At 42.7% G+C, this 21,792-nt stretch overlaps 1 protein-coding gene across 1 annotated transcript; it reads right to left on the bottom strand.

Annotated features, from left to right (window-relative positions):
• Nucleotides 1-355: 355 nt before the first annotated feature.
• Nucleotides 356-11,940, bottom strand: LOC149469382 (uncharacterized). Its single transcript, XM_089669337.1, is given in 4 exon segments — nt 356-1,770; nt 1,840-3,772; nt 3,923-6,179; nt 11,888-11,940. Coding segments are annotated over 4 exon segments (5,601 nt in total). The 3' UTR covers nt 356-412.
• Between the last annotated feature and the right edge of the window lie 9,852 nt (nt 11,941-21,792).

Genomic DNA, 21,792 nt, shown 5'->3' on the forward strand with positions numbered 1-21,792 from the left:
CATGAAAATGCATTGCATGTTCATTCAAAGCTCCATAAAAAAAGATAAAGATGAGAATCATGAGGGAAGCTTTTCAGCTATTGATGCTTATCTTAAAAAAATTGTCAAAAGATAAAATATTTAAATCCCTTCTAGTTGTGTATTGATGGAGATAAGCACTAAACTCAGTTCATCCAATCATTACATTCCAGTTTGCTCAGATTTTAGTTTGTTTCTTTTAAGGTAACATTTTATCTTTTCCATTCTTCTCTAGCTTGTGGGATGACATTGGGGATGTGAAACTAACTTGTGACACCTGAAACTTCTTTAATATCTCTTTTCTTCCAGAATTTAATCTATGCTGAGATTTGTGAATCCTCCGGTGATAGATTAGACCGGCATTAACTGTAAAAGGTTTGTCACATTGATAGCATTAAAATGGCTTCTCTCCAGTGTGAATCCTCTGGTGTCTGATAAGATCTGACTTCTGTGTAAAAGCTTTATCACATTCAGAACACTGATAGGGCTTCTCTCCAGTGTGAATCCTCTGGTGTCTGATAAGATGTGACTTCACTGTAAAAGCTTTATCACATTCAGAACACTGATATGATTTCTCTGCAGTGTGAAAACTCTGGTGTGTTATAAGATGTGACTTCACTGTAAAAGCTTTATCACATTCAGAACACTGATATGGCTTCTCTCCAGTGTGAATCCTCTTGTGTGTGATAAGATGTGTCTTCTGTGTAAAAGCTTTATCACATTCAGAACACTGATATGGCTTCTCTCCAGTGTGAACAATCTGGTGTGTGATAAGATGTGACTTCTCTGTAAAAGCTTTATCATATTCAGAACACTGATATGACTTCTCTCCAGTGTGAACAATCTGGTGTGTGATAAGACTTGACTTCTGTGTAAAAGCTTTATCACATTCAGAACACTGATATGACTTCTCTCCAGTGTGAATCCTCTGGTGAATGATAAGATGTGACATCTGTGTAAAAGCTTTATCACATTCAGAACACTGATATGACTTCTCTCCAGTGTGAACCCGCTGGTGTGTGATAAGACTTGACTTCACTGTAAAAGCCTTATCACATTCAGAACACTGATATGGCTTCTCTCCAGTGTGAATCCTCTGGTGTGTGATAAGATCTGACTTCTGTGTAAAAGCTTTATCACATTCAGAACACTGATATGGCTTCTCTCCAGTGTGAATCCTCTTGTGTGTGATAAGATGTGACTTCTGTGTAAAAGCTTTATCACATTCAGAACACTGATATGACTTCTCTCCAGTGTGAACAATCTGGTGTGTGATAAGATGTGACTTCCGTGTAAAAGCTTTATCACATTCAGAACACTGATATGACTTCTCTCCAGTGTGAACAATCTGGTGTGTGATAAGACTTGACTTCTGTGTAAAAGCTTTATCACATTCAGAACACTGATATGACTTCTCTCCAGTGTGAATCCTCTGGTGTGTGATAAGACTTGACTTCACTGTAAAAGCTTTATCACATTCAGAACACTGATATGACTTCTCTCCAGTGTGAAACCTCTGGTGTGTGATAAGACTTGACTTCTGTGTAAAAGCTTTATCACATTCAGAACACTGATATGACTTCTCTCCAGTGTGAACAATCTGGTGTGTGATAAGATGTGACTTCCGTGTAAAAGCTTTATCATATTCAGAACACTGATATGACTTCTCTCCAGTGTGAATCCTCTTGTGTGTGATAAGATGTGTCTTCTGTGTAAAAGCTTTATCACATTCAGAACACTGATATGGCTTCTCTCAAGTGTGAACAATCTGGTGTGTGATAAGATGTGACTTCTCTGTAAAAGCTTTATCATATTCAGAACACTGATATGACTTCTCTCCAGTGTGAACAATCTGGTGTGTGATAAGACTTGACTTCTGTGTAAAAGCTTTATCACATTCAGAACACTGATATGACTTCTCTCCAGTGTGAATCCTCTGGTGAATGATAAGATGTGACTTCTGTGTAAAAGCTTTATCACATTCAGAACACTGATATGACTTCTCTCCAGTGTGAACCCGCTGGTGTGTGATAAGACTTGACTTCACTGTAAAAGCCTTATCACATTCAGAACACTGATATGGCTTCTCTCCAGTGTGAATCCTCTGGTGTGTGATAAGATTTGACTTCCGTGTAAAAGCTTTATCACATTCAGAACACTGATATGACTTCTCTCCAGTGTGAATCCTCTGGTGTGTTATAAGATCTGACTTCCCTGTAAAAGCTTTATCACATTCAGAACACTGATATGGCTTCTCTCCAGTGTGAACAATCTGGTGTGTGATAAGACTTGACTTCTGTGTAAAAGCTTTATCACATTCAGAACACTGATATGGCTTCTCTCCAGTGTGAATCCTCTTGTGTGTGATAAGATGTGACTTCTGTGTAAAAGCTTTATCACATTCAGAACACTGATATGACTTCTCTCCAGTGTGAACAATCTGGTGTGTGATAAGATGTGACTTCCGTGTAAAAGCTTTATCACATTCAGAACACTGATATGACTTCTCTCCAGTGTGAACAATCTGGTGTGTGATAAGACTTGACTTCTGTGTAAAAGCTTTATCACATTCAGAACACTGATATGACTTCTCTCCAGTGTGAATCCTCTGGTGTGTGATAAGACTTGACTTCACTGTAAAAGCTTTATCACATTCAGAACACTGATATGACTTCTCTCCAGTGTGAAACCTCTGGTGTGTGATAAGACTTGACTTCTGTGTAAAAGCTTTATCACATTCAGAACACTGATATGACTTCTCTCCAGTGTGAATCCTCTGGTGTGTGATAAGACTTGACTTCACTGTAAAAGCTTTATCACATTCAGAACACTGATATGACATCTCTCCAGTGTGAACAATCTGGTGTGTGATAAGACTTGACTTCTGTGTAAAAGCTTTATCACATTCAGAACACTGATATGGCTTCTCTCCAGTGTGAATCCTCTGGTGTGTGATAAGATGTGACTTCTGTGTAAAAGCTTTATCACATTCAGAACACTGATATGACTTCTCTCCAGTGTGAACAATCTGGTGTGTGATAAGACTTGACTTCTGTGTAAAAGCTTTATCACATTCAGAACACTGATATGACTTCTCTCCAGTGTGAATCCTCTGGTGAATGATAAGATGTGACATCTGTGTAAAAGCTTTATCACATTCAGAACACTGATATGACTTCTCTCCAGTGTGAACCCGCTGGTGTGTGATAAGACTTGACTTCACTGTAAAAGCCTTATCACATTCAGAACACTGATATGGCTTCTCTCCAGTGTGAATCCTCTGGTGTGTGATAAGATCTGACTTCTGTGTAAAAGCTTTATCACATTCAGAACACTGATATGGCTTCTCTCCAGTGTGAATCCTCTTGTGTGTGATAAGATGTGACTTCTGTGTAAAAGCTTTATCACATTCAGAACACTGATATGACTTCTCTCCAGTGTGAACAATCTGGTGTGTGATAAGATGTGACTTCCGTGTAAAAGCTTTATCACATTCAGAACACTGATATGACTTCTCTCCAGTGTGAACAATCTGGTGTGTGATAAGACTTGACTTCTGTGTAAAAGCTTTATCACATTCAGAACACTGATATGACTTCTCTCCAGTGTGAATCCTCTGGTGTGTGATAAGACTTGACTTCACTGTAAAAGCTTTATCACATTCAGAACACTGATATGACTTCTCTCCAGTGTGAAACCTCTGGTGTGTGATAAGACTTGACTTCTGTGTAAAAGCTTTATCACATTCAGAACACTGATATGACTTCTCTCCAGTGTGAACAATCTGGTGTGTGATAAGATGTGACTTCCGTGTAAAAGCTTTATCATATTCAGAACACTGATATGACTTCTCTCCAGTGTGAATCCTCTTGTGTGTGATAAGATGTGTCTTCTGTGTAAAAGCTTTATCACATTCAGAACACTGATATGGCTTCTCTCCAGTGTGAACAATCTGGTGTGTGATAAGATGTGACTTCTCTGTAAAAGCTTTATCACATTCAGAACACTGATATGACTTCTCTCCAGTGTGAACCCGCTGGTGTGTGATAAGACTTGACTTCACTGTAAAAGCCTTATCACATTCAGAACACTGATATGGCTTCTCTCCAGTGTGAATCCTCTGGTGTGTGATAAGATTTGACTTCCGTGTAAAAGCTTTATCACATTCAGAACACTGATATGACTTCTCTCCAGTGTGAATCCTCTGGTGTGTGATAAGATCTGACTTCCGTGTAAAAGCTTTATCACATTCAGAACACTGATATGGCTTCTCTCCAGTGTGAACAATCTGGTGTGTGATAAGACTTGACTTCTGTGTAAAAGCTTTATCACATTCAGAACACTGATATGGCTTCTCTCCAGTGTGAATCCTCTTGTGTGTGATAAGATGTGACTTCTGTGTAAAAGCTTTATCACATTCAGAACACTGATATGACTTCTCTCCAGTGTGAACAATCTGGTGTGTGATAAGATGTGACTTCCGTGTAAAAGCTTTATCACATTCAGAACACTGATATGACTTCTCTCCAGTGTGAACAATCTGGTGTGTGATAAGACTTGACTTCTGTGTAAAAGCTTTATCACATTCAGAACACTGATATGACTTCTCTCCAGTGTGAATCCTCTGGTGTGTGATAAGACTTGACTTCACTGTAAAAGCTTTATCACATTCAGAACACTGATATGACTTCTCTCCAGTGTGAAACCTCTGGTGTGTGATAAGACTTGACTTCTGTGTAAAAGCTTTATCACATTCAGAACACTGATATGACTTCTCTCCAGTGTGAATCCTCTGGTGTGTGATAAGACTTGACTTCACTGTAAAAGCTTTATCACATTCAGAACACTGATATGACATCTCTCCAGTGTGAACAATCTGGTGTGTGATAAGACTTGACTTCTGTGTAAAAGCTTTATCACATTCAGAACACTGATATGGCTTCTCTCCAGTGTGAATCCTCTGGTGTGTGATAAGATGTGACTTCTGTGTAAAAGCTTTATCACATTCAGAACACTGATATGACTTCTCTCCAGTGTGAACAATCTGGTGTGTGATAAGATGTGACTTCCGTGTAAAAGCTTTATCACATTCAGAACACTGATATGGCTTCTCTCCAGTGTGAACAATCTGGTGTGTGATAAGATTTGACTTCCGTGTAAAAGCTTTATCACATTCAGAACACTGATATGACTTCTCTCCAGTGTGAATCCTCTGGTGTGTGAGAAGATTTGACTTCTCTGTAAAAGCTTTATCACATTCAGAACACTGATATGGCTTCTCTCCAGTGTGAACCCGCTGGTGTGTGATAAGACTTGACTTCACTGTAAAAGCTTTATCACATTCAGAACACTGATATGACTTCTCTCCAGTGTGAATCCTCTGGTGTCTGATAAGATGTGACTTCACTGTAAAAGCTTTATCACATTCAGAACACTGATATGACTTCTCTCCAGTGTGAACAATCTGGTGTGTGATAAGACTTGACTTCTGTGTAAAAGCTTTATCACATTCAGAACACTGATATGACTTCTCTCCAGTGTGAATCCTCTGGTGTGTGATAAGATTTGACTTCCGTGTAAAAGCTTTATCACATTCAGAACACTGATATGACATCTCTCCAGTGTGAACAATCTGGTGTGTGATAAGCTTTGACTTCTGTGTAAAAGGTTTATCACATTCAGAACACTGATATGGCTTCTCTCCAGTGTGAATCCTCTTGTGTGTGATAAGATTTGACTTCTGTGTAAAAGCTTTATCACATTCAGAACACTGATATGACTTCTCTCCAGTGTGAACAATCTGGTGTGTGATAAGATGTGACTTCCGTGTAAAAGCTTTATCACATTCAGAACACTGATATGGCTTCTCTCCAGTGTGAACAATCTGGTGTGTTATAAAATGTGACTTCCGTGTAAAAGCTTTATCACATTCAGAACACTGATATGGCTTCTCTCCAGTGTGAACAATCTGGTGTGTGATAAGATGTGACTTCCGTGTAAAAGCTTTATCACATTCAGAACACTGATATGACTTTTCTCCAGTGTGAATCCTCTGGTGTGTAAGAAGATTTGACTTCTCTGTAAAAGCTTTTTCACATTCAGAACACTGATATGGCTTCTCTCCAGTGTGAACTCTTTGGTGTACTATAAGGTCTCTCTTGCTTGTAAAAGTTTTGCCACATTCAGAACAATGATATGACTTCCCTTCATTCTGAACCTTCTGGTGTGTGATATATTTTCTCTCCATTGTAAAATCTCCAAACAAGAAGTAGTATAAAATGACTCCTCTTATGTATACTGGGGTTGGACTTTATTGTAAAGCCATTGTCACTTCCAGAACACTGAAATTACTTTTCTCCTGCTGGATCAATGTGGAAGAGGATCCAAACCATGACTTTTAGAACACAGATATGACTTGTATCCCATGTGAATCCTCCAGTGAACTGCAGTAAAGACTTTCAGTCAATTAAGACACCCATATGTCTTGTTTTCCATGTGACTCAGCTGTATTCATGAAGACCAACATGACCGAAAACTAGATTCATCAATCTACCTGTACAAAAAAAAAAAATTTAAATTCTATATAAAGGGCTACATAAATTTGCTTTCTATTTTTAATGTTCATTACTAAATATATCTTATGAATAGAAAGAATATGTACAGCATTATCTACAGTATTTTTTTTAATCAAATAGATTTTATTAATAAAGTTTATAAGTGCGCACAGTATTCCCAACATTCAGCCCAGACAATGGAGTCATACATTCTCACGTATAGGCAGTTGTGGCACTGTTACAGATCATACAGAACAATAACTTGCTTTGTCTATGGTGTCACTTTTACCTTTTATAAACAAATGAACAGAGAAAAGAAGAAACAACCTAGAACAATTCAGCTGTACATTGCAAGTAACTCCCCCCAGTACATACATAGATAGCTGACACCGATCAATGAGGCCTGTGTCTACAGGATCATACCCCAAGTATGGGTCTCCAATGTAGTCACCATTCAGTAGGATACAACTGGCCGTTCTCCTTCTATGGGGCTAAAAAAGCTAAAATTTTAAATACATATGATGTTAATGTGGAGATCACCTGCTCAATCCACTGGTGTCTGCTGGGAGTTTGAGATGATAGCCAAGATCGGGATATTTTTTATGGTCAAGCAGCCTCACTATTGCTATATGACTTGTAATAGGAGGAGGTGTAAATAATTCCTCCTCTATTGACACCAAGAGGCACACCCGAGGAATATTGAACACCAACATTATAATACTGGTCATATCGTTCCACTTTTTGAATAATTTTGGACATCTCCAAAACATGTGTATCAAATCCCCGACATCAATACAATTGGGGTCATAAGGGGAAATCCCTCCTGTCCTAGCTGAACAATTGAGCTGGAGTCCTGAAAGCTCTATGCAAAAGAAATGACAGAGTTTCTGTGAAGAGGACAGAGAGATGAGAGGTATGGAGGTCACAATCACCTCCCACCACTCTCTCTTATTTTCTCTGTTTCCCATTTCTTTCTATAAGTCTTCGGTAAGAGTCAAAAGACTGGAATAAATATATGAGAGATCATGCCTTTCCCACTGGTGCCATCTGAAGCCCATTAACCATTGTAAGAATGTCAGGAATGGACTTGCCAATGGTGGTGGGACTCACCTGCTTTGTGGGCTGCAGTACCAGGGCTGACCAGCGGGTGCTCTCAGCAACCAGAGACTCACTCCTGCAATCGGCCATCACCTGAGGCTGATTGCAGGAGGTGTATTTAAGGAATGGCCGGGCCTGTGATCAGTGCCTTGGTGCATGTTTCCCATGAGCCCCTGTATCTTGTTATCTGTGCCTGATCATCTGTTCTGTGAAGTACCCTTTGTTGCCGACCCTGCTTTGATCCTGATCCTGCTGACTGTCTCCTGCACTGACCCCTGGCTCTTTACATGACTACTCTCTGCCTGCTCCTCCTGTACCTACCTGCCTGATAGTTACCGACCCGGCCTGCCTGACTATGCTTGTGTTCCCACACATATTGGGACTAGCTTAAGGTTTGGTTTTGCACTGTGTGTTGTGTATTGTGTAACCTTAAATAAATTATATTACTTTTACACCATCCTTGAGCCTGCGTTTCCCTGTGTCAGTCCACAAATCTCTGGTCATACCTGGAGCCCTGACAGAGAGTGATGTGAAATCTGTATCTGATGGAAGTAGCAACCGATGGATGGGATCTAATGTGTCTACTAAGTCCCACCTGGTAAGATGTTGAAGTTGGGCAGCTATAATATGAAGTCTAGCATTTGGTATTGCTAGGCCTCCTTGGTCTTCACCATACTGTAGAGTAGTGAGTGTGTTTCTAGCTGATGGCTTCTTCTAAATGAGTTCCCCAAACTGGGAGTCTATACTGGAGAACCACTTACGAGGTGTCCACATGGGAGAATTGTGGAGTATATAGAGGAATTGTGGGGTCCATATCTTCTCTTGTTCATAGATTTTATTGGAAAGAGAGTTTTACAAGGAGCTGATAACAATGTGATTGCAGGACTCACCAACAGTAAGTCAGAAGGGGTACAACCCTTAGAGGTAACGTACAGGTTGTAATTTGTACACTACAAATAATATCTTCATACATTAAAGTGGAGTTCCAGTGAAAATAAAAAAAAATAAAAGTCAGCAGCTGCAAACACTGTAGCTGCTGACTTTTAAAAGACGGGCACTTACCTGTCCCTCGATCTCGTGGTGTCCTCCCCGCAGCCCATTTCACCGGCCACCCTGTGTTTCCAGTGCTGGCATCTTCAGTGTGGGCACCCAACTGTGACAGCTTGCGGCTTCACATCTGGGTGCCCACTGAGCATGTGCGAGTATCTCTGTGCTTTATGAATGGTCCTGTAGTCTTCTAGGACCTTTCATGTGTCCCAGAAGACTACAGGGAGGGAGGGGGGAGGACAACTTCCGCTTCTGATCACCTAGGTGATTGCAGCAGAAGTGGGAGCGGGTACCTGTCAATTTTGGTTATCCCCCCAAAAGGTGCCAGTGGGGTCCTTAACCACTTGCCTACCAGGCACTTATACCCCCTTCCTTACCAGGCCAATTTTAAACTTTCAGCTTTGCCACACTTTAAATGACAATTGTGCGGTCATGCAACATTGTACTCATTTTTATCTTTTTTTTGACACAAATAGAGCTTTCTTTTGGTGGTCTTTACTCCCCGCTGGGTGTTTTATTTTTTGTGCTATAAACAAAAAAAGAGCAAAAAATGTAAAAAAAAAAAGTTACTTTGTTTCTATTATAACATTTTGCAAACAGGTAATTTGTCTCCTTCACTGATGTGCACTGATAGGCGGCACTGATGAAGCGGTACTGATAGGCAGAACTAAAGAAGCGACACTGATAGGTGCCAGTGGGGTCCTTAACCACTTGCCTACCAGGCACTTATACCCCCTTCCTTACTAGGCCAATTTTCAGCATTGTCACATTATAAATGACAATTGCGCGGTCATGCAACATTGTACTCATTTGAAAATATTATCTTTTTTTTTACACAAATAGAGCTTTCTTTTGGTGGTATTTACTCCCCGCTGGGTGTTTTATTTTTTGCGCTATAAACAAAAAAAAGAGCAAAAAAATTGAAATAAAAGTTTCTTTGTTTCTATTAAAATATTTAGCAAACAGGTAATTTTTCTCCTTCACTGATGTGCGTTGATGAGGCTGCACTGATAGGCAGCACTGATGGGCACTGATAGGCAGCACTAATGAGGTGGCACTGATGATGGGTACTGATAGTTGTCACTGATTGGCAGCACTGCTGGGCACTGACGGGCGGCACTGGCGGGCTGCATTGGTGGGCAAAGGTGGGTGGCACTGCTGGGCACTTGTGGGCAGAACTGGTGGGTGGCGCTGCTGGGCACCGATCCTCAGGGCACTGATCATAAGTGCCCTGATGTTCCCTCTGACAACTGCTGGAAGTACTTTCCTCATGCTCTGACAGCGTGAGGAAAGTGCAGCTGAGCACCGGCAACTGCAATTCCCGATGACCAGCGTGTCATAGGACACAGTGATCATGGAGATCGCCAGGTTCATGCCCCCGGGGGCATGCAGGAGAGCGCATTCTGGGAGGACGTCATATGAGATTTCTACATGGCAAATAATTTCCTAGCAGGTGTAGTAGAGTCATAGAAATCCAACAGACCCAACAGTCATGACATGCATGCTGCTGATTCTGTGTCATTGAATCACTCATTGAAAGGGGCGTGTTCAAAATAATAGCAGTGTGGAGTTCTATTAGTGAGGTCATTCATTCTTTGAAAAACAGGTTGCAATTATTGCCCTTATTTAAGGAAGGAAGGCAGCAAATGTTGGACATGCTGGTTACAGTGCATTTCTCTCTGAAATTCTGAGGAAAATGGGTCGTTCCAGACATTGTTCAGAAGAACAGCGTACCTTGATTAAAAAGTTGATTGGAGAGGGGAGAACCTATAAAGAAGTGCAGAAAATGATCGGCTGCTCAGCTAAAATGATGCCAAATGCTTTAAAATGGCAACCAAAACCTGAAAGACGTGGAAGAAAGCGAAAAACTACCATTGGAATGGATAGAAGAATAGCCAAAATGGCGTGGACTCAGCCAACAATCAGCTCCAGGAAGATGAAAGAAGGTGTGACGTTCCCTGTGAGGACTGTTACAATTAGAAGACGCCTATGTGAAGCCAAGCTATCTGCAAGAAGTCCCCGCAAAGTCCCACTGTTGGGAAAAAGACATGTGCTGAAGAGGTTACAATCTGCCAAAGAGCACATTGACTGGCCTAAAGAGAAATGGCGCAACATTTTGTGGACTGATGGAAGTAAGATTGTTCTTTTTGGGTCTAGTGGGCGGAGACAGTTTGTCAGACGACCCCCAAACACTGAATTCAAGCCACAGTACACTGTGAAGACCGTGAAGCATGGTGGTGCAAGCATCATGATATGGGGGTGTTTCTCATACTACGGTGTTGGGCCTATTTATCGCATACCAGGGATCATGGATCAGTTTGAATACATCAGAATACTTGAAGAGGTCATGCTGCCTTATGCTGAAGAGGAAATGCCCTTGAAATGGATGTTCCAACAAGACAACAACCCAAACACACCAGTAACACACCAGTAAACATGCAACATCTTGGTTCCAGACCAACAAGATGGACGTTATGGAGTGGCCAGCCCAATCCCCGGATCTTAATCCAATAGAAAACTTGTGGGGTGACATCAAAAATGCCGTTTCTGAGGCAAAACCAAGAAATAGAGAAGAACTGTGGAATGTGGCCCAATCATCCTGGGCTGGAATACCTGATCACAGGGGCCAGAAGTTGGGTGACTCCATGCAACACAGATGTACAGCAGTTCTCAGAAACAGTGCGACTACAACCAAATATTCATGAAGTCATTCAAAGGAAAGCAAAATCTTCAAACATTTCTCAGTTTATATATTTTTTTAGAGGAACAACACAAATTTGATGTATTTTTCTTCATGTTGTGATTTGGAATAGAATGTGTCGTGTTCCCAATGCATTTGTGTGGATGGAAATAAAAGCTATTAGAAGGATTTTCATCTTTAGTCACTTTTTCCAACACACTGCTATTATTTTGAACACAACTGTATATGGTATGAAGTGTAAGGTGGTGGAGCTGGTAGCTGTGTATATAAAGGTGGAAATCAAACCTCTGACATGGGGGTCACATTTACATATGTTATGTGACAGTAGGCAGGTGAAATCACCTGGTTGCGATAGGAGTCCCAGAGTGGCTGGTCCAGCCCCATAGTGTTGGTGCCCAAACCAGATGGGAGCTGGCGATTTTGTAATGACTTCCGACAGTTAAATAAAGTTACAAAGTTTGACACCTACCCCATGCCGAGGATAGATGAATTAATCGACCGTCTGGGAGCAGCCCGGTACATGACGACGCTCGATTTGACCAAAGGATATTGGCAGATACACCTAAGCTGAGTCAGCAAAGGAGAAGACTGCATTTGGAACCCCAGAAGGTTATTCCAGTATAGAAGAATGCCGTTCGGGTTACAGAATGCACCGGCTACCTTTCAGTGCAAAATGGATCAAATTCTTCACCCCCATCAGAAGTATGCTGCAGCTTACCTGGACGATGTGATTGTCCATAGCGCAGATTGGACCTCACATTTGCCAAAAGTTCAGGCTGTACTAGACTCAATACGGAAAGCTGGGTTTACGGCCAACCCAAAGAAGTGTATGATTGGACAGGAAGAGGCCAGGTACACCATTGGGAGAGGAGTAATAAAACCCCAGATCAACAAAGTTGAAGCGATAGAGTTGGCCACGCCCAAACAACAAGAAGCAGGTACGGGCTTTTCTAGGTATTGCTGGCTACTATTGGCGATTCATTCCCCATTTTGCTTCTCTGGCAGTGCCCCAACCAACTTGACAAAAAGGAAGGAGTCGGTCGTGGTTAAGTGGTCCCCGGAGGCTGAAGCAGCATTTCAGTCTTTAAAAAGGGCCTTATGTAGCCTGACAGTTCTATACTCACCAGACTTCTCAAAAGACTTTGTGGTCCAGACGGATGCATCCGATGTTGGCTTAGGAGCAGTGTTGTCCCAGGTTTGGAAGGGGGAGGAGCACCCGGTAATCTACCTGAGCAGAAAGCTTAAGTCTCACAAGGAAAATTACACCACAATTGAGAAGAAGTGTTTAGCAGTAAAGTGGGCTCTAGATTCCCTGCGGTACTATCTGCTAGGCAGACATTTTGACCTAGTCACGGATCACGCTCCCTTGAAATGGATGGCTCAAAATAAAGAGACCAATAGAAGGGTAAATAGGTGGTTCCTGGCCCTACAAGAATTTAACTTCATGGTAAAGCATCGCCCTGGAGTTCAGATGGGAAATGTGGATGCTTTATCCCGGGTTCATGCCTGCCTGGCTACTGGTGTTACAACCCCAAGGCTGAAACAAGAGGGGGGGTATGTGACAGTAGGCAGGTGAAATCACCTGGTTGCGTCCTGGATGGACGATACATCTGTCCAAGGTTTAGACTATATGGGGATTTGTTCCACTAGGGGGGAAGTGCTGAGTCCTTCAGCACTGAGGTAATGAGCCCAGCTGAAGATAGTGGGCTCATTAAGGCCTTTATAAAACTTCCCAGCCTGCTTAGGGAGTTGCTCCATCCTGGAACCAGATCTGTGCCTGAACTGACTGGGGACAACATCCTATCTGTGTGCAGTGAGACAAAAGCCTGTGTGGCTAAGCCTCCAACTAACAGGGGCTAGGTATAGCATCAGGCTATACCTGGTGGGTAGCTAGGGAAGCTATGTTGTACAGTAAGTATCCAAGTTGGCCAGGATTTGATGTTTCTTATTATTTTTTATACGTTTTTCTGTAAATATTGTAAATAAACTGCACCTTTTTGTTTTTTTCACCTCCACTGTTGTGCTGTGCCTGTGTTTTGTGTTGTGCACCCATCCAGGGGGTCACACACACCCACTGCCGAGCGAACCCCGTTACAGTGTTCAAACCTGGTCATGTCTAGGAGGGAGGGGGTTGGTGTGTAAGTGGGAGGAACAAAAGTGATTGACCTGAAGATATCTAAAAAGTTCAGGTCTAGATATTTTGTGGGAGTCACATAGGGTTTGGAAGGGTATAAAGGAGTCTGGTGCTGTGAAATTGTAAGTTTGAACTAGACTAGCTCTAGGACAAGCATGAAAAGAAGATGGCGGCATTCATGCCGGATAAAAGCCTGGAATGAGGAGGTATGCCATGAGTGGGTTATGGGGTGACTGTAAGGTGTATCAGAACTCTAGACTGTCCCAGATAGATGGGTAGTGTGACAGAGTGTAGGCAGGACAGAACACACAGAGTAGATGGCAAACGCACAAAGCTTTATTGAGACAAACAGACGGCAGTCACCGAATAGGGGAGTTCGCAGGGAGGGTGAATACGCCAGTCCAGGATGACACGGAAGGACCAACACACTTAAAGTCCAGCACTGAGAGCCAAGGGAGAGTCTCTGTAGCAAATAAAGTCTTCACCAGCTCTGGGAGAAGGGGGGTCCTAGGCAGCCTTGGGTCTCTGCCAAGCCTGGCCACAAAAGGTCCCGGCCACAGCTCTTGGGCTCCTTCCGTCAGCTACCCAGCGATGAATACCTCGGGAGCTCTGCATCAGCTTCTTAAAACTGGTTGGACCCCCCTAGTCACCTAGGCAACCGGGGGGGGGGGGGGGGCAGAGCTAGAGTGGCTCAAGCTTGCCTTAGGAATTCCTTTCATATTTGCAGGAGGGGTGTCATGGAAATTTTGTATTGTTGGTCGAACTTTAAATGTGTCATATATGAGTGTTATTCATATGTCTCTCGTGTGGCTTAATTAAAGCTCTGAAGGCTGCAATTGGGCCATGCGCATGTACAATGTATGTATTACAGTACTCAGCTCGGTAATGGATGAGATGGCGGATCTGCGCTTATAGACCAGCGTGTATACCACCACGGCATTCGATGCGAATGCCGCTGGCAGTAGACCGCGGGCCTGTATCCACATATCAGCAGCATAGTACCACATGGACTTCATAACACATGGCGCCAAGCGGTGTGAACTCCGCATGTAGGCTTATGCATATCTTACATCCATTACCAACCTGAAACTGTATCCGGATGGATGTGTTTTAATAAAGATCGTATCCAGGTACAGACTGATATTTCTAGGGAATGCTTGTACAGAGAATGGACATACTGCTAGGAGCTGGAACAAGAAATATGCTCTCCATAGAGGGCTCATGGGGGGAAGGGGAGGAGATATGCTCTCCATAGAGGGCTCATGGGGGGAAGGGGAGGAGATATGCTCTTCATAGAGGGCTCATGGGGGGAAGGGGAGGAAGTCTGCTGACCTCAGAAGGCTCATGGGGGAGGACCAGTGATAGATAATAGGAAAGGCTATGCTCCAATCGGAATGTATATCCTGTGTATAGGCACTCCCCATTGCATTGTTCTGTGGGAGGGGTTTGACCTTATTCATGTGGGGGGGGCGTGTGTGTATTTGTAATAAAACCAAAGGGGAGAATGAAAACTGCCCTTATGTGAATTCCAACAGCAGCCTTAGAGTGTCGTGTGATCATTCTAGGGTAACGGAGCTCCATCCCCCACATCTCGACAGAAGCTAAAAGTAGTTGGATGGGCAGGAATTGTGGCGTTTAGCTGCAGTCATGGTAAGCGAGATTCGCACAGCTTTATGGGGGATTTCTGCGCATCCAACTGCAAGTACTCACGGTAAGGAGAAATTTGTTAAAGCAAATTTCCAAGACAGTTTGGCGAGCCTGGTGGATACTAACGCGTATTCTGGGATAGCTAACCAAGCACGAGGGGGGAATGAGCCATCATGAACTAGCAAAAAGTATGCCGGCACATTTCAGGTCTCTCTGCCATTAAGAGGATCGCTTTTTGCGTGTTCGTGTGGCTGATTTCGCTCTCTGTTAGCTAACAAGAATTACCGCTTAGCAAGGACCTAGTTTTGTCCTAAAATCTTGATTTGTGGGTGAAAGACAAGGGTTTGTCTCTGCGGAGAGCAGCAGAGGGGTGGGTTTGGTTGGCTGCATTTGGTCAAGTTTAAAAATCTTCCAACCAAAAATTAAACGGGTATATGTTTTAGAGGGTAAAAGTTTTTGCATAGTTTAGGTAAGTATTTGCGGGTTGTAGGTACTGTGGTAATTGCTTTACCCCCTCTACGTGAGGTAATTATTACAGTGCTGAAAGGTTTAGGTTAATTATTAACTGTTGTAAGATCTTTGTGTGTATGTAGTCTGTGCAATGTTTTGTGGTACTACTGCTCCCAGCAAGCATGCAGCAGGGGGTCCTTTCTGTTACATGTGCATGTTAGTGTGATATGTTGGTGTTTTATGTCCGTTCTGTGATTGTGCCCAAATTGTGTTGTATGTGTGCTGTATATTGTTGTGTAATTGTTCAGTGTATGTTCTGTCCAAAAGTCTGTTTTATGTAAGAGGTTAGAGGCAATTTTGAGGCTAGTGTTCCCATGTGCTTCCCCTGTTGGTGGCCATTTTGTTGACTACCACATGTGCTTCCCCTGTTGGTGGCCATTTTGTTGACTACCACATGTGCTTTCCCTGTTGGTGACAATTTTGTTGACTACCACATGTGTTTTCTCTGGTGGCCATTTTGTTGACTACCACATGTGCAGTAATCTCTATGCAATGTATATGCAGTTTTCTATATGCATTTGACCCATATTGTGTTTTTAATCCAAATTTTTTACAGTTTAATTTGTTTGCTTTTAGCTTTAAATTTGCGTATTGCCAGCCAATTTAAAGTATGTTAAGCGAGTTTTTCCCTCACGTGTTCCACATTTAGTGAGCGCGGTGAAGTCTGGGTTTTTGCACATAGATTTCTTGTATAGTGATTATGTTTTTCTTGTGTTTTTCTTGTTAAAAGTAGTTCCTTATTGTAAAGCGGGTTTGTTTTAAGCTGCTGCGTCACGTGTATCGCGTCCAGCAGACTTTTTGTGTAAACGGTTTTAGGTGGTTGCAGCGAAGATTGCGTGTGTAACGTGGATCGTTTAGCGGTGCTGGTATGAGTGATTTTCGCGTCAGCAACAAGGTTACTTTTGGAGCAGTTTTTCCGGTTTACCTCTGTGTAATTGTTTTACTGTGAAATGTCCCGTGTTTTTCATAAGGATCCACTTTGTCCTTTTTAACGGTTTTTCAGGTTGAAAAGGGGTTTTTCTGTGTGTATTAGGAAAGTTTTTTTCTTTACACAAATTTCCTAAAGGTCAGTTAGCAGGTTTTTGGCCAACCAGTGACCCCGAAGTAACATCCAAGAACCCCTCTTTTTGTTTTGACTTGTGTTAGCTACTGTGTGCAGGGAGAGAAAAGCCACTTTCATCATTGTGCGGTGTGGCCTGCCAAACACAGTGGGTGATGAGAACCACATAAATTACGCTGTGCGAGTGGGCGGTCCAGGGAAGTGTAACGCTTAGCCTGGTTACTAGAGATGAGCGAAGTATTCAAAAATTTGATTCGGCTGATTCGGCGAATTTCAGGAAGAAATTTGATTCGATGCGAATTAATTCGCTACGAAGTTAACTTATAAAAAGGGTTTCTAGGCTTCAGAGAGCCTTTAAATTAGTGCAGAACACTGTACCTTTAATTTAAATGCCCTTGGAGATGAGGAAGGAGAAGGAGAAGGATGAGAAGAAGGAGAAGGAAAAGGATGAGAAGAAGGAGAAGGATGAGAAGAAGGAGAAGGATGAGAAGAAGGAGAAGGAGAAGGATGAGAAGAAGGAGAAGGATGAGAAGAAGGAGAAGGAGAAGGATGAGAAGAAGGAGAAGGAGAAGGATGAGAAGATAGAGAAGGAGAAGGATGAGAAGAAGGAGAAGGATGAGAAGAAGGAGAAGGATGAGAAGAAGGAGAAGGATGAGAAGAAGGATGAGAAGAAGGAGAAGGATGAGAAGAAGGAGAAGGATGAGAAGAAGGAGAAGGATGAGAAGAAGGAGAAGGATGAGAAGAAGGATGAGAAGAAGGAGAAGGATGAGAAGAAGGAGAAGGAGAAGGATGAGAAGAAGGAGAAGGATGAGAAGAAGGAGAAGGATGAGAAGAAGGAGAAGGAGAAGGATGAGAAGAAGGAGAAGGATGAGAAGAAGGATGAGAAGAAGGATGAGAAGAAGGAGAAGGATGAGAAGAAGGATGAGAAGAAGGAGAAGGATGAGAAGAAGGATGAGAAGAAGGAGAAGGATGAGAAGAAGGAGAAGGATGAGAAGAAGGATGAGAAGAAGGAGAAGGATGAGAAGAAGGATGAGAAGAAGGAGAAGGATGAGAAGAAGGATGAGAAGAAGGAGAAGGATGAGAAGAAGGAGAAGGATGAGAAGAAGGAGAAGGATGCGAAGAAGGAGAAGGATGAGAAGAAGGAGAAGGATGAGAAGAAGGAGAAGGAGAACAATGAGAAGAAGGAGAAGGATGAGAAGAAGGAGAAGGATGAGAAGAAGGAGAAGGATGAGAAGAAGGATGAGAAGAAGGATGAGAAGAAGGAGAAGGATGAGAAGAAGGATGAGAAGAAGGATGAGAAGAAGGAGAAGGATGAGAAGAAGGAGAAGGATGAGAAGAAGGATGAGAAGAAGGAGAAGGATGAGAAGAAGGATGAGAAGAAGGAGAAGGATGAGAAGAAGGAGAAGGAGAAGGATGAGAAGAAGGAGAAGGATGAGAAGAAGGAGAAGGAGAAGGATGAGAAGAAGGAGAAGGATGAGAAGAAGGAGAAGGAGAAGGATGAGAAGAAGGAGAAGGATGAGAAGAAGGATGAGAAGAAGGAGAAGGATGAGAAGAAGGATGAGAAGAAGGAGAAGGATGAGAAGAAGGATGAGAAGAAGGAGAAGGATGAGAAGAAGGATGAGAAGAAGGAGAAGGATGAGAAGAAGGATGAGAAGAAGGAGAAGGATGAGAAGAAGGAGAAGGATGAGAAGAAGGAGAAGGATGAGAAGAAGGAGAAGGATGAGAAGAAGGAGAAGGAGAAGGATGAGAAGAAGGAGAAGGATGAGAAGAAGGAGAAGGATGAGAAAATGATGAGAAGCAGGATGAGAAGAAGGAGAAGGATGAGAAGAAGGATGAGAAGAAGGAGAAGGATGAGAAGAAGGATGAGAACAAGGAGAAGGATGAGAAGAAGGAGAAGGAGAAGGATGAGAAGAAGGAGAAGGATGAGAAGAAGGAGAAGGATGAGAAGAAGGATGAGAAGAAGGATGAGAAGAAGGAGAAGGATGAGAAGAAGGATGAGAAGAAGGAGAAGGATGAGAAGAAGGATGAGAAGAAGGAGAAGGATGAGAAGAAGGATGAGAAGAAGGAGAAGGATGAGAAGAAGGAGAAGGATGAGAAGAAGGATGAGAAGAAGGAGAAGGATGAGAAGAAGGATGAGAAGAAGGGAAGGATGAGAAGAAGGAGAAGGATGAGAAGTAGGATGAGAAGAAGGAGAAGGATGAGAAGAAGGAGAAGGATGAGAAGAAGGAGAAGGATGAGAAGAAGGATGAGAAGAAGGAGAAGGATGAGAAGAAGGAGAAGGATGAGAAGAAGGATGAGAAGAAGGAGAAGGATGAGAAGAAGGATGAGAAGAAGGAGAAGGATGAGAAGAAGGAGAAGGATGAGAAGAAGGAGAAGGATGCGAAGAAGGAGAAGGATGAGAAGAAGGAGAAGGATGAGAAGAAGGAGAAGGAGAAGGATGAGAAGAAGGAGAAGGATGAGAAGAAGGAGAAGGATGAGAAGAAGGATGAGAAGAAGGATGAGAAGAAGGAGAAGGATGAGAAGAAGGATGAGAAGAAGGAGAAGGATGAGAAGAAGGATGAGAAGAAGGAGAAGGATGAGAAGAAGGAGAAGGATGAGAAGAAGGAGAAGGATGAGAAGAAGGATGAGAAGAAGGAGAAGGATGAGAAGAAGGAGAAGGAGAAGGATGAGAAGAAGGAGAAGGATGAGAAGAAGGAGAAGGAGAAGGATGAGAAGAAGGAGAAGGATGAGAAGAAGGAGAAGGATGAGAAGAAGGATGAGAAGAAGGAGAAGGATGAGAAGAAGGATGAGAAGAAGGAGAAGGATGAGAAGAAGGAGAAGGATGAGAAGAAGGATGAGAAGAAGGAGAAGGATGAGAAGAAGGATGAGAAGAAGGAGAAGGATGAGAAGAAGGATGAGAAGAAGGAGAAGGATGAGAAGAAGGAGAAGGAGAAGGATGAGAAGAAGGAGAAGGATGAGAAGAAGGAGAAGGATGAGAAGAAGGAGAAGGATGAGAAGAAGGAGAAGGATGAGAAGAAGGAGAAGGATGAGAAGAAGGATGAGAAGCAGGATGAGAAGAAGGAGAAGGATGAGAAGAAGGATGAGAAGAAGGAGAAGGATGAGAAGAAGGATGAGAACAAGGAGAAGGATGAGAAGAAGGAGAAGGAGAAGGATGAGAAGAAGGAGAAGGATGAGAAGAAGGAGAAGGATGAGAAGAAGGAGAAGGATGAGAAGAAGGATGAGAAGAAGGATGAGAAGAAGGAGAAGGATGAGAAGAAGGATGAGAAGAAGGAGAAGGATGAGAAGAAGGATGAGAAGAAGGAGAAGGATGAGAAGAAGGAGAAGGATGAGAAGAAGGATGAGAAGAAGGAGAAGGATGAGAAGAAGGATGAGAAGAAGGGAAGGATGAGAAGAAGGAGAAGGATGAGAAGTAGGATGAGAAGAAGGAGAAGGATGAGAAGAAGGAGAAGGATGAGAAGAAGGAGAAGGATGAGAAGAAGGAGAAGGATGAGAAGAAGGATGAGAAGGAGGAGAAGGATGAGAAGAAGGATGAGAAGAAGGAGAAGGATGAGAAGAAGGATGAGAAGAAGGAGAAGGATGAGAAGAAGGAGAAGGATGAGAAGAAGGATGAGAAGAAGGAGAAGGATGAGAAGAAGGATGAGAAGAAGGAGAAGGATGAGAAGAAGGATGAGAAGCAGGAGAAGGATGAGAAGAAGGAGAAGGATGAGAAGAAGGATGAGAAGAAGGATGAGAAGAAGGAGAAGGATGAGAAGAAGGACAGTTCTGTGACAGTTTCTGTCTATTTCTGACAGTTCTGTGACATTCACTCCATACAGCGGTTTCAACCGCTGTATGGAGGGAATGTCCCAGAACTGTCAGAAATAGACTATTTCTGACAGTTCTGTGACATTCACTCCATACAGCGGTTGAAACATTGTATCTATTTGTTTCCATAAATGGATCCATTTATGGAAACAAATAGATACAATTATTCAACCGCAGAAGGAGAAGGAGAAGGATGAGAAGAAGGAGAAGGAGAAGGATGAGAAGAAGGAGAAGGATGAGAAGAAGGAGAAGGAGAAGGATGAGAAGAAGGAGAAGGATGAGAAGAAGGAGAAGGATGAGAAGAAGGATGAGAAGAAGGATGAGAAGAAGGAGAAGTATGAGAAGAAGGATGAGAAGAAGGAGAAGGATGAGAAGAAGGAGAAGGATGAGAAGAAGGAGAAGGATGAGAAGAAGGAGAAGGATGAGAAGAAGGATGAGAAGAAGGAGAAGGATGAGAAGAAGGATGAGAAGAAGGAGAAGGATGAGAAGAAGGAGAAGGATGAGAAGAAGGAGAAGGATGAGAAGAAGGAGAAGGATGAGAAGAAGGAGAAGGATGAGAAGAAGGAGAAGGATGAGAAGAAGGAGAAGGAGAAGGATGAGAAGAAGGAGAAGGATGAGAAGAAGGAGAAGGATGAGAAGAAGGATGAGAAGAAGGAGAAGGATGAGAAGAAGGAGAAGGAGAAGGATGAGAAGAAGGAGAAGGATGAGAAGAAGGAGAAGGATGAGAAGAAGGAGAAGGATGAGAAGAAGGAGAAGGATGAGAAGAAGGAGAAGGATGAGAAGAAGGATGAGAAGAAGGAGAAGGATGAGAAGAAGGATGAGAAGAAGGAGAAGGATGAGAAGAAGGAGAAGGATGAGAAGAAGGAGAAGGATGAGAAGAAGGATGAGAAGAAGGAGAAGGATGAGAAGAAGGATGAGAAGAAGGAGAAGGATGAGAAGAAGGAGAAGGAGAAGGATGAGAAGAAGGAGAAGGATGAGAAGAAGGAGAAGGATGAGAAGAAGGAGAAGGATGAGAAGAAGGAGAAGGAGAAGGATGAGAAGAAGGAGAAGGATGAGAAGAAGGAGAAGGATGAGAAGAAGGAGAAGGATGAGAAGAAGGATGAGAAGAAGGAGAAGGATGAGAAGAAGGATGAGAAGAAGGAGAAGGATGAGAAGAAGGATGAGAAGAAGGAGAAGGATGAGAAGAAGGAGAAGGATGAGAAGAAGGATGAGAAGAAGG

The sequence above is a fragment of the Staurois parvus genome, unplaced genomic scaffold, assembly GCF_062004578.1.
Source record: "Staurois parvus isolate SC_StPar_1 unplaced genomic scaffold, SC_StPar_1.0 ptg000072l, whole genome shotgun sequence".
NCBI classification, from domain to species: domain Eukaryota; kingdom Metazoa; phylum Chordata; class Amphibia; order Anura; family Ranidae; genus Staurois; species Staurois parvus.